The sequence below is a fragment of the Corvus moneduloides genome, chromosome 12, assembly GCF_009650955.1.
Source record: "Corvus moneduloides isolate bCorMon1 chromosome 12, bCorMon1.pri, whole genome shotgun sequence".
In the NCBI taxonomy this organism is placed as follows: domain Eukaryota; kingdom Metazoa; phylum Chordata; class Aves; order Passeriformes; family Corvidae; genus Corvus; species Corvus moneduloides.
In genome coordinates, this window is record NC_045487.1 from 8,105,956 (window position 1) to 8,119,309 (window position 13,354).

Consider the following 13,354-nt stretch of genomic DNA (forward strand, 5'->3'; position numbering starts at 1 on the left):
TTCCTGGGGGGCAGACGCTGCCCAGGGCCTCCCCAAGCTGCAGGATGTGGGCTTTGGTTTGCCGGCAGCTCAGACACCGCCCGGCTTCGCTTTCCCAAGAGGAGCCTCACAACCGCGGGCAGTTCTGAGTCTGTTCCCAGCCTGCCAGCACAGTGTCCCAGCCAGGGCTGGGGGACCCAGCAGCCCCACAGCTGTTGCAGGGCTCTGCTACCACCAAGCCCCCTGCTTTGGGGTGCAGGGACAGGGCCATGAGTGCAACACTCACCACCCACTGGGAGGGCGAGCTGCTGGGGGCTCCCGACAGAGGGAGAACCAGCAGAACAACAGCAAATTCTATCAGAACAGCACTTAAAAAAATAATTTTAATGTTTTAATTGTTTAAGATACATCATCTGTTTATTCCACAGCAGGATCCCACAGCCTGAGCTAGCACAGGGGTTGGGAGCGGGCATGGCACATGGCCCCACTCAGGAGGCAAGCGTGGGAGAAGGGATCAGTGCTGGTACAGGTGGGGATAGCTCCAGCTGGCTCATCCCTGACCACACATTCGCCCAAATCCAAAGCTCAGGCTGAAGCCAGCACTAGAGAAGCACAGGCTGTACGCTCCAGGTGTGCACACACTGCACACCAGCATCCCTGCACTGGGAGTGCCCAGTAGGCACGGCCCCAAACACACAGATCCATCAGTATATTCTCCAGTTGATGCTCCACAGAAAGAAAAGTCATAAACCTTTTGTGTCCATGGATCCCACCATTCTTCTAGACCCCCTTTTTCCCTAGAAACTGCTGTTCAAGAGCTTCATCACTCCAACAGCAGCAAATCTCAAATTATCCATAATTTTCCCCATAGAGCTTGGAGACAACAGCCAAAAGGAGCTGTATGGAGTAAGTGTCCTCTTTGTGTTTTCTCAGTGAGGGAGCAAAGGCTTTCCAAAACACCACATCTACGGAGAGATAGTGTGGATCCCAAACTCAAAAGGCAGATGCCTTTCCCAGTCACCAGGAAGTGTCACCAACAAGACAGGGACAAGTTAAAGTGCATTTTATCACCTGGTCAGAGCAGGAGATGGAGACACCTTAAAGCCTAACAGTACTAAAACTATTGGAAGCAACTAATCGCAGGGAGCTTGGGTGCCTGGCTGAGCTTCTCATGCCAGCCACAGGTACTGACCAGTGAGCAGAAAGCTATTTAAAAAGTAATCCTGAAAAATGCCATTTCCTTCTCTTGCTGTATGGGGAAATCTAAATGATGTAAACAGCCATTCAAAATAAGGACCCTGCTGCTTCCAAAGAAACTCTGAGCAGTTCCATGGACTATTTCCTCTTCAAGCGCCATTTACAACTCACCTTTAGAGCTTACTGTTGCTTGAGAATTATTTCTGCCTTAATTGTGTAAAACAACTGTTTTGCTCAGTATGAGCCCATGTGAGGAGGCACCTGGAAAAGACTCTACATTGCTGGAGCGAGTTTGGCTCTGCCAGGTGGGCCCTTTCCAGGGGAGCTTTCAAACACCTCTTCATCCCAAACTAACCAATATTCACACACCCTTCTGCAGGAGAGAGCAATTTTTCTGGTCTGACATCCATGGCCAGCAATGGACACAAGGAATTTGGTCAAATTGGTCTGAAAGCAACCTGGGAAGCGTAGGAGTAATGGAAGCACTTGTAAACATCACCACAGCACATTACCAGGACATCCTGCTTCAGCTCCTTGTGGCAATCTCCTCCAGACAGAGTGGAGCAGAGCTGACTCAACATGGCTTGGGAATTAAATATCCAATCAGTTCCCGGGTGCCCTGCTGTCCCCACTGCTCAGAAGGTGCTCTCGAGCAGGCAGTGGCACCCACAGCCCGTGGGACAGACCTCCTGGGTGCGAAACCACTCCATCATGTGGCTGGTGTGGCCTCCGTGGCCACACGTCAGGCAGAAATTGGAGGAGCCCCGCACGGCCACGTGGCAGATGGCGCACTGGAAGGTGAAGCCCTTGCAGATGGCGCACTGGGTGCCGCGCACCTCGCTGCGGCAGTGGCTGCAGTACACGCCAAACTCTGCCGGAGGAAACACACGGAGAGCAGGACAGTTAGTGCTGGTGGAATTATGGACAAAGCAGCCCTGCATACAGCCCCTCGCTCAGCAGATCAGCCCCTTAAACTACCCAAGGATCTGCCTCAAAGCTCCATCAGGATGGGATGGCGTTCAGAGATCTTGGTTTGTTCTCCATATGGCATTAAAGGAACAGGCAACGGAGTGCTGGGGCACTGGCTGGCCCAATTCCTCAGCTGTCTGCTGGAAATGTGGGTTGGATTTCAAGCTTTGGAGACACTGACACATGAAGGTTTCCTGCTGGTCTCATCCACCTCTTACCACTAGGAAGTGTCACTAAGCAAGCAAGACAGCCTCCATTTCTCATCAGAGAGCCCGGAGCACACCCAATGCCTCCTGTATCAGACTGTCAGCCGTGGAGCTGCAAAGGCATTGGGGGTTAAGTCACCTGTTTTCACTCCAGTTACTCCTCAGAAGTTGTCCTGGCTGACAAGGTGAGACTACTGCTTTTTCTCTGGCATCCCTTAGCTGTTTTTTTCCCCACAGGTCAAGCACATCTGTTCTCAGAGGTCTGTGAAGAAGACAATTTGGCAGCTGTCCTTAAGCTGGGCATCTACGCTACTGAAAGTATTTTGAGAGAAAAGTCCTCTTTACCTATTTGCTGGCAAGATCTCTAGTTAGAGATCTTGCAATTTTAACATAAGGACACTTCAGCCCAGGATCAGAGATGAAGACGGGGCATTTCAGAGGGAATAATAGACATTCATCAGCACAGAGCTGAGCACTGCTGCCATGGCAGTATGTGCATTTCCAGCTTTGCTGGAGAAACGGTACAGTCTACAAAGCCCTTGAACCAACACCTGCAAGCCTCACCTCCACCCAGAGCTGTGAAAAAGTCAAACCCATTTACTAGCAGTGCTAACCTCTGTCAGAGGTTAAATGCCACATTTTCAGTGATGTTTCAGTAACCAATGGACACTTCCTCTATGTAGCAGGATGCTCTGCCTAAGCCAGAGCAAAACAGCTTGGATCTTACCTTACTTGCAAGCTGTCAGTGATAGATTGAGCGGGGAGGGGGGGCTGTTCTTAAGTGCTGAAGGATGCTGAAACCAGCTTGATCACACTACCCCAAATTAGACCCATCACATGGATAGGTAAGGCAAATGCTTCCTCACCAAGGCTGGCATCAACAGGGATGTGAAAGCCCTGGTAGGGAAGGGAGAGGCAGATGTTTACAGAAGACAAAACCAAAGAGCTGATAGCTTCTAACTCAAAAATAAAGCACGTTCTGCTGAGCAGGCAGGACGACATTTTATCTAAATTTGTGTGACTGACAGTCAATCACTTCATACCATAAAAGACCAGTTCCAATTTTAAATGGTGAAAATTTTTAACACACCTCCCTTAGGTGTGTGTGAAGATCCTTACCTTGGGTGGGGACACCCTCAAGGTCACTCCTCAAAGCTGAGGGAGAGAGATTTGCCCATGGTCATTGCTATGGGTGAACATCAGTGTCTACCTGATAATTATTAAGCTAGCCTTGCTATTATTAATAACCAGTGCACTATTAATTTTGTATACTGTGTGGTAAATAATTCTGATTAAGGTCTTTTTAGTCTAATGATTATCATTATATTCATCAATTTAAATAAACTCTTCATATTTTATTCATATGAAATAATTGGTTTGCCATCACTAATCCTGTGGAACAATTGGTACCAAGGTTCAATTACACCTATATAACAATTTTAAACCCTCGTGACTCCCTTGGGTGGGTCTCTCAGATAAACTTTGTCCATTCCATCCATGACACATCCCACCCTGCAGATTGCATGTTCCTAAGCTCCCGAGGCAGAGCTGTGGCTCTGCCTGGGCAACTGGACCAGCCACTCACCAATTCCCTTGTGGGGATCAGGAGGACATGAGACAAACTTCAGAACCTCAGCCCGCTTCTCTCGCAGGCCCCAGCGATAAAGGATTTCTCCATAGCACTTCTTAAAGTCATCAAATTGCTGAGTGTTGGCAGGATCCAGCAGCCTAGAGGAACAAACAGGCTTGTGACTGATTGACTCTCAGAGACTCTGGATGCAATCCTCTTTCCAGCAATGGCTATGCAACCAGCTCACATTGCTGGAAGTAGGGTACTTCCCATGTGTTGCTGAAACATTGCTGAACACAAACTGCTCTGGCCTTGACTTGCTCTACACTCCAGAGTGCACACTCTGTGGCTGGACTCATCTTTGGGGCCCCCACCATGGCCTCTTAGGGATGTATCATGTGTAATCCCAGCAGTGTTGATCCGCAGGATGAAGCTTCTTCAAGTAATTATGTGAATGACAAGGTCTAGGGGCAGGTGTGGTACTGCACTGCAGCAACAGAGACCAGGCCATGGAGTTGCACGTGACTGAGACACAAGTAAGGCACCTCTGAACACCCCCAAGGCACGTGATAACCTACCTTTTGTTTTTCTCATGCTGGTCTTTCTCCCGCTCCCGATGATCAGGATACATTAGGTTTCCGTAGCGGAAGTCATCTGGAGAAGACTCGCACCAGGGAGTGGAGGTCTGCTCCGTGTCTTTGTTTGCTGCAAGCACCAAGAGGCTGTGAGTGCATCTCCCCCTTCAAAACTGGGGTCAGGAAGGGACATGAAAAACCACAGGTTTGGACACCTGCGTTTCTGTCCTGTCTCTGTCCTACCACCCTTGCATTCCAACAAACACTGCCCCGCCTCCAGGAACTAAGTGCCAGTCTCTACTTGCCAAGTGCTTCTACTACACTTCTGGTGACAAGATGGGAACGGGGATCACCAGGCAGAAATCTGATGTGGAGGAATCCCTTTTGCCTGCTGCTTTAGACAAAAAGTAACTAGGCAATCAATCCCATAGAGCTTGCTTGGGAACATTATTCCGGGCAGACCTGGGTTCCTCTTTCTGAGACAGGGAGGACTCTCATTACCAGGACTGGTGTTACGTAAAGGGGCCTCTGTATGCAAGGTACTGCCCCAGGGGCAGGGAGATAGATGACTGCTAATAACTGCTACAAGAGATTATCCACTCCCCTAACCCCCATCCTCTCCTCTTCCCCATGTCACAGGTACCTGGATATCACACTGAAACTTGGTGCTAATAGGGATGATGCTGCCCCAGGCCGTGTATATCACTAGGAATCAGCCAAAAGCTTCAACTCTGACACCAGAGCCCCTAGGAGTGACTGGTCTTTGTCACCTGTGCAGCTCAGTGAAAAACCTCTGCAGATATTCATGGCACCAAGAACCCAATCTTTCCAATTGCTGCTGTTTTTCCAGTGAGAGGAGAAAGCACAGCACTGCTTTTCCCCCTGAACCCTGTGAAATTAGCTGGCTGATGACATTTTGAGGCCAGTTTCGATACTCGTTGAATGAAGTATCTACTAAAGTCAGAAGGTGCAGGTCTCCAGGAGCCTTGACATGGATACTGCAAGGCCTGCTCACTTCCAGCCATGGAGTCACACCTTGCTGGCCAAACCCCACAGTGCTGCTCTGGCAGAGCACATCTGCAATCACAGCCAGTACTAACTCTCTCCTTTCCCCACCATAGGAGCCATCTAAAACCTTCAGAAGGGAGGGAGATTCCTTTATTTACTAGCCAGGTCTCATACCTATGCTCCAGCCTCCAGTGCCAATTCCAGGATCTGACATGCTGGAACAGGAGCCAGAGGAAGTAAAGCTGGGCTGTTGAGGGGGAAAGGAGAATAAATCATGTCATCTATATGAGAGACGTTCAAAGATATCCGAGACAAACAGGAAAGAAATGGCAATCGTACGTATCGGCTGTGGGAGGCCAGGTTGGAGGCACGCTGAGGAAAGGGAACACAAGAGCTGGGGCACCCCTGGAGCCTGGATTGGGCTTCAAACACACTGCAGAGCATGGCCAGGGTCTGCACGTCGTGGAGCTGTGAGTAATGAGCCAGCCTGGGAAATGAAAAAGACAGTGTGAAACCAGGCAGAATTCAGTGGCAAAACCATTAAGACTCCAGGGCAGCTAATTTCAAGCCTGTTGCATACATGGGTTTGGGTGTCATGCCTGCCCACAGGACACACGTGCACTGAGGGACTGGGTTGGCTTCTGTGTCACACCTCTGAGGAGCCAAGTTCGCCTTCTGAAAATGCTCATGCCCTAACTGGTGGGAGAAGGATGGGAGCTCTGGGAATCCAGCAGTACTCATGCTCTGATGTAACACCGGAGCCATTAGACTCACTCCCAGCCACAACATCTTTCTGACAAAGCCCTCTGGGTGCAAGCATCCTGCACCTAGATCACAAGGAAAAAGCCCTCTGCAAGTTTTCTGGAAGGCTAGGAAGTTTCCAGTTTGCTCTGAAGGCTAAGAGTGATAAAGAACAACCTGTGCTGTGCTCCCACTGCTGCCATGCAGCAGGAGAGAGCTCAGCCAAGCAACAGTATGGAAAGCACAGCACACAAATCCTGCACTTCCAAATAGCGTGGATGGACAAATAATATCAATTACTAATTATGTGCCCTCCTGAGCAGATTCACCACCTGGAAGACATTTGTAGCTAACACTTGGCTTTGAGGCTGCTGGAATGACTTCCCAGTAAAGCTAGATGAGAACAGGGAACCAGAAAGTGAAAAAAGGTGTTGCACCAACAGGCTCGTTTAGTGGGGAGCAGGAAACCCAAATCTCCAAGTCAGGCATTGTGGGCATAGAAAGCAGAGCTCCGCCCGTGTCTGGCCTATTGCTCAATGCCGACCAAGGAAGACCTGAGTGATAGGTGGAAGGTCAAGGGCTGTTTCCTGAATGCCAGAAACACATTTGGAGCTTCCTTTTGTGATGCACTGCAGGCTTGAGACAGAAAAAAATCCATGCTGTGGCACTATCCCAAATCTGAAATGACCCCTTACATGTACATAGTTATGGAAGGCTCTGCTTCAGCAACCGTTCCCCAACCCCTCCCCAGCATTCAGACACGTACAAGGACTCCAGTAATTGACGTCCAAATGGATGTTGTGCCCAAGGTATCTCTAAATCTGGGTCGGACTTCGGTCCAAGACAGAGATCAGTGGCTACCATGGCCAGTGACCAAACCTGGCAGACAGGAAGGAAAAGCAGCAAAGCTACAATTAGGATTAACCACACTCCCAGGGCATAGGTGTGCACAAATTCACACACAGACAGATAATAATGGAGCTTGTCTGTTTTGCTAGGTTTTTTTCCCCTTGACAGCAGGGAACAGTTTCAGTCTCTGTGTCACAAATAATACAGAGAATAACACAAAACCAAAGCTTTCCCCGTCCCACTCGCCTTGTGTTTGGGTTAAATACAAAAGTCTATAGTCTATTAGTGCATTTTATATTCAAAAGCCTCAAAAGGGTTTAGATTTGATACAGTTCTTGGGTTCAGAGATGTCTGGTGGCAGAAAGTTTACTGGTAAATCATTATTTGCATGAGAAATATCCTTTTGATTAGTTGTGTCACTGAGCACTATTCTCCTAATGCAGACTGGCACAGACAGGACACAATTTGCCATTTCTGCTTCAAAAGTTTAACCACTTCACACGAAATTTCTCCTTCATTTATCATCCTCTACTCTGGAAACGGTTCCATCTTGTCAGTCTCTATACCACTGATCTAGGACTGTTTTTCTGCTGTGCCTTTAAAAATGGGACAGTTAGAATATTCTAGGGAAAAGGAAAGCTCCTAGTTTAGCATGGAAAAAAAAAAGAGCAGGAAAGGAAAAAGAGCATGGTGCTAAAAAGACAGCAGAAATCAGAGAACTGACAACATGGACAATAAAGAAAAACCACATGTTCCAAGTACAAAGAACAGACAGAAAAAGCAGTCCCAAAGCTGCTCTCTGTGAAACCAGAGAGAGAAACAGGAGAGAAACCAAAACAAGGACTGAGCTGAGTAAGAGAGAGCACAGAAAGGAAACAGGAAAGATGCCACTTCCTACACTGCTACAGAGCACATGAAACTGTAACTTGCAACTCAAGCCTCCATGTCTGCTATGAGCTGCACGACAGGCTGGAGTTACACGAGACAGGGAAAACTAAGCAAGAAACTCAGAGAAATCTTGCTGAAGTTACTCCACCCAAACTCTGGTCCAATGTGGACAAACCAGACTGCAAGAGGAAGAACAGACAAAGGGGAACTAGACCTACTTTCTCTCTTCTGGTCTTGCAGAACCCACCAAGATGCAAGACAACAGCTTGAGTCAGCTTGTGCTTAGGTCAGGTAAGCCTATGCATGTTCCTTGTCCAGCTCTAGGAAGAGCCAAATGCTGAGGAGATGTGCACAGCTCCTGTGGCACTGCCAGTTCCCCCCATCTCTTTCAGGTGCTCCCATGTCCTGTCAAATGTCCTCCCTGTTGCAATGGACTAATCACAGGGGAAAGCATAGGCCACAATAGCCATTTTTCTCCTATTTTTAGCTAAAGGCAAATAGCCAGCCCCATTTTGGGGCCCCTGGGCCCAGGCTCTCTTGGGAGAAAATAGCTGCAGTTAGCACCCAGTGCCAGCACAGTTGAATGCCAAACAATGGGAACAATTACATAAGTACAAAAAAAATTACAGATCAAAATGCTGACAGCAGCTAGGCAACTCTGTGCACAGTTACCCCATTTGATGACTCAAAAGCAGGCTGCATTCCTCACTTTGCCTACAGGAATTCCCTGAAAAATGTGTTTCACTCAGTTTGGCAAACAGCATAAAAGAATCTGTGTGTAGCCCTGGGAAGGAATCTCTTGATGCCCAGAGTCAGGGAGGTGAACACCACCTTGGTGGCTGTTCCACAGGCCTGGTTCACCAAGCAGAGACTCCTGGTACAGCTGCTGAACCCTGGTGGCCATTTGGGTGTCAGTGAGCCATTGGAGGGTAGCACAGCATGCTGAGGAAGAGGTCTGATTCCATGGCATACCTGTACGAGATCCCTCCGCCCCACAGTCAAGGCTGAGGCAGCATTCTTCTGGCAAGTCTCCTGGATGTTATTCACGTTCAGTCTGAAAAGAGAGGACATAACTCAGCTCACATTACCTACGAAGGTGGGGAGGAATGGGGGGAACGTGGTTCTGGCAGCAGTGAGCAGCCCAGAACCTCCAGATCAATGTGAGCCTCTTTGCATGGCCAGGATTCCATCCCATCCTTCTCTGTTATTCAGGGATCACTGCCATCCACCTCCCACTATTCATTTTTGCTAATACACCACACATCGAGTCCAGCTCCACACTAGCTGGGATTGATTCTAAGCAGCACCGTTTCCAAGAGGGTATCAGACCAAACTTCTGCCAGGATATCACGAAGTCCAGAATCATTCTTGTCCCTAAAAGCTGGTGCCATCGGTTACATGGTCCTGCTCCCATTCAGCCCATCGATCTGCTCTGGCTGACTCAGAGGGAGATGGGGGCACACTGGAGAGAACCAAGCCTTCAGCCTGTTCCCCAGGGGGTAACACACCCACTGGGAAGCCTTGACAGGCTGGCAAGGTGAACTGAAGAAACCCACATGGACTTTTCTGCCTCTCATCAGAAATCTTCCCAACACTTCAACTGCTTGAGATTTTACAGTACACGGAAAAGGGTGAGGCTGTTTATACAAGATGTCCCAAGAAGAAAGGTCCAACAGGTTTTTTTAAAGAATATTCTTTTTAATAACATAGAAAAGGAAAGAAGGAAGGGGTTTTTTCCTCTCTTTCTTTCCTCAGAAAGGAAACCTGCTTCTTCCCTGGATGTCCATAGACTGGAAATTCTATTAAGGACCAGACAGTATTACCAAAGCTAAGAAAGAAAAAATTCAGGAACAGAGGTTTTGTAACTATGTGATTTAGAAAGTCTGGAAAAAGGAAGCCCTTTGTTGAAAAAAAATGCAAAACCAACAAAATCACAAAAATGCCCACAGAACTCCATCCTTTCCATTAAAGTGGAACAATTTGCAGTACAAATCTGACATGTACAACCAGGACTCCAAGTGGGAACATATCAGATACTTCTGAAAATAAAAAACTTTATGAGCTATTAATAGTTTTACAGAATGAAAATGTGCCTTTACTGAGATTTTTAAGCCTATGCATTTAACATGAGATTTGAAAAAGAATTTCTACTGATAATTTCTCTCTTTAGCAGGTGAAAACCTCAGCCTGTGACATTTGCAGTGACAATGCTGAAGCACCACTTCAAACTCTGTTTACCACACCCCATGACAAATTTCTTCCCTCACACTTTTCAGATTTACAGGAGACAGGTCCCCTCTCACAGGTAGTGGGATACCAAAAAAAGCAGTGAGGCAAGAACAGAGGAAGAAGGTAGAGAAACGTTCAAGAATCCATGCTGACTGATGTCAGGATTAAAGCTCAGCAATGCCAAAGACAGCTGGTTTCATTTGGGAAAGGATGAAAGCCTGTGTGTACTCACATGTAGAGCTCTCCCAGCAGCTTGTGGACAGGCAGCAAGCAGGAAATATCTTGGATAATAACTTTCCCAGCAGCTTTGATGGGTCGGTTGTTGGCATCTGCCCCCTCTCGTTTGCCTTTCCACCTCCTTGATTTCTGCAGAACAAATGGCAACGTGTTACTGGGGAAGAGGACTGCTTGGGTGGGCTGCTTGGGACAGGGAACAAAGCACTAGGGTCAGGAATAATGCAAGCAGCACCCAAACCTGCCTTTCAGAAGGCTCTGTGTTACCCTGGAAAACATCCATGACATGCCCAGGAGAACAAGCATCTCCATCTGTAGGAAGTGAAAAGCAGGTCAAGGCAGCGAGCTCAAGGTCAAACTCACTCAAAAAATATTTTGTGAGTTTTCCTATGAAAGCCAATAATAGAATAAATCAGCATCGGGATGCCAATCAAACCTGGGCAAATTTGGCAGGAGGACCATTCAATTCTCATTCTCTGGGAACCCTTTGCAGATAGACCACTGCTGACTTCAGCCAGCGTCAGCATGGAGACATGCGGGAGGCAGCTGCTGCTTGCCCTTCACCTCAGGGCAAGCCCACAGCTCCAGTCTGTCTCTAGGTCTGCCCTCTCACGGTGAGAACAGCCCTGTTCAGCGCCAGCACAGGGCTCCCACATCCTGCTTTATCAACAGCTTCAAACAAACAACTGGCAGATGATAAAGCAGGGCCCAAGTTTTCCTAGCAAGGATCCCTAGCTACTATGCTCACAGCTACTTACAGCTGGCTCAGGACGTAAAAGGTGGGAGAAGGAAGGAGAGGAAACAACAGAAGGCAACAGAAACAAGAAGCCAAGATTCCCAAATACTCCCTGTAACAGATACAGAGGCCAACTTAAAGCCAAGCTGCATAAAGCTACCTTGACTATGTGAAACACCATAGAGTATTTGTCTGGTATCCTGACCTCTTCCAGCTCCTTGCTCTAGGCGAGTGAGGAGGAGGGACGAGAGGATGTGTGGCAGCACGACAGGCAGAAGGCACTGGCACTCTACTGAAGGAAGCACTGGCTGCTAGGCAGGGTTCCAATGCTTTGCAATGCTGCTCTCCTATGGCGTGTTCCCTCACTGCCACACAGAGCAGTGTTGGACCAACACGGAAGCGCCTGCTCATGCTGAGTTAGGGAGGCTCTCCCGGGGCGCTCATGCTGGGCTTCCCACACCTCATCGAAGCAGAACAGCCCCTCTCTCAAGGGGCCAGCAAGGCAGCCCTGTGCTGATGGCTCTGCAAGGCAGACATGGCTCACACAAGCTCACACTGGTGCTCCTAAAGAGTAGACTGGGATACAGAAAGAGCAGGACTTGGATCTGCAAGCAGGGTCACCTTTACTGTGGGTGTAAGGCCAGCTCTGGGATGGCTGAGTGCCAAATGGCTTTTGACCATGACCATGCAGTCCTGTGAGAACCTGGGCAGCCTTATCAGACACAAAATGTCCTTAAAAAACTCCTCATGACCTTAAGAAATGCCACTGCCTGCCTGGCCCAAACTTAGGCCAGTGTGCTGAGGAGGTCTTGCCATGCTGAGCATACTACTAACACATGCCACAAAAAGCAAAAAGGATGAGCTCCTAAAACTTCTCTGAACACTGCACAGCTGAGGATCAGAGGCTCCAGCTTGACAGTAAATGAAGAAGGCATTTCAGCCTCAAAGGAGGTGAAGGTGGGTTTTTCTAGGGATGCCCATGTTACACAGCATCACCATTCCCCTGATCTTCCACCACTCCCCAGAGTAAAGAGGAGCAGAGATTGCATGGTGCCCAACATTCAGAGGTGTGAAACACTGGTAGGAACAGGGCTGTCAGCATCCAGTGCTCTGGAAAAGCTGACTGACTAGTTCTCTGACACATCCCACAAACCCTAATTCATCCAAGAGGAATCCGCCTGCAATACTCATCTGTCCCCTGAAGCTGAAAAGCACTATGCAGTGGAAAGTGGCTAGAATGGGGTCAGGTGGGAGACCCACCTCTCTTCAGTCCATCCGTTCCTAATCAAGACACAGTCTGGATCAGCTCTGCCTCTCTTGATGTTGGGCAGGCTAATCCTGTTTTGATAACACCTTAAAGTTTAGCTGCCCTTCCCATGCTGCAGGATGTGGGCTGTATTACAGCAAGGTTCCCAAGTAACAGTGGCACCTGTACCTCATTCCTTTGCAGGGCAGCAAATGCTGTCTCCTAGGTGAGGCAAGGAGCTGCTGATGCTACTAAAACCAGGATATGAGCGAAGCTTGGGAGCCCCAGCACAACGACATGCCAGGAGGAGAGAGCTCAGGCACTGTCCTGGAAGGGCTACCAGGCTTTTCGCAGCAAGAACTTATTTGTGCTGTGTCTGAACAGATATTTGAGCTCAGGCTTGCAGACACAGAACCACATTCTGCAGGGCTATCAACGACAGTTTCTAGAGCCTGGCAGGTAATTTGGAGAGCAACTTGCCACCTCCTGACCATCTGTAAGCCAGCTGCCCCCAGGACTCAGAGTCGATGGAGAGCTCCCTCTGCCCAGTCTTTGGGAACAGATTCAACCTGCTCCTGTCCCCTGCAAGAGCGGACTGAAGAAGCCTCCCAACAGGCATTTCAAGACTAGAAACATGGACAACACATATCACTTTCCACAGGCAATTGAGTTTGGTTTTTTTTTTTTTTTTTGGAGGAGAATGACAGCAAATGAAGATGAGAATGAAAAAGAGCTCTCATGAATGGTTTCTACTGCTTGCTTTTAGCATATCACCAGACAAATGGAAACACTAAATGTATCAGAACACCCTGAAAACTTGGACTCAAAACAAAATTGTCCTGTTTTCTTCCTTTTAACACTGCTTATTTACTGGCAAAAAGGGAAATCCTAATTTTAGTGGTGCAGCTCCAGGAGTGGAGTTAGTTG

The 13,354-nt window shown here is 48.3% G+C and overlaps 1 protein-coding gene across 5 annotated transcripts in view; it reads right to left on the reverse strand.

Moving 5' to 3' along the window:
• Positions 1 to 343: 343 nt before the first annotated feature.
• WDR59 (WD repeat domain 59) overlaps positions 344 to 13,354 on the reverse strand; it is a 49,264-nt gene continuing 36,253 nt past the window's right edge. For 3 of the 5 annotated variants that reach the window (XM_032121590.1, XM_032121591.1, XM_032121587.1), the window contains 8 exons: positions 10,444 to 10,577; positions 8,955 to 9,036; positions 7,012 to 7,124; positions 5,844 to 5,991; positions 5,679 to 5,751; positions 4,500 to 4,626; positions 3,937 to 4,079; positions 344 to 2,047 (listed from right to left, as the gene is read on the reverse strand). In XM_032121590.1, coding sequence (XP_031977481.1) covers positions 1,812 to 2,047; positions 3,937 to 4,079; positions 4,500 to 4,626; positions 5,679 to 5,751; positions 5,844 to 5,991; positions 7,012 to 7,124; positions 8,955 to 9,036; positions 10,444 to 10,577 — 1,056 coding nt within the window. In that variant the 3' untranslated portion in view covers positions 344 to 1,811. Of the gene's footprint in view, positions 2,048 to 3,470; positions 3,507 to 3,936; positions 4,080 to 4,499; positions 4,627 to 5,678; positions 5,752 to 5,843; positions 5,992 to 7,011; positions 7,125 to 8,954; positions 9,037 to 10,443; positions 10,578 to 13,354 lie in introns of all 5 variants that reach the window. The other 2 variants (XM_032121588.1, XM_032121589.1) reach the window with 1 other exon arrangement.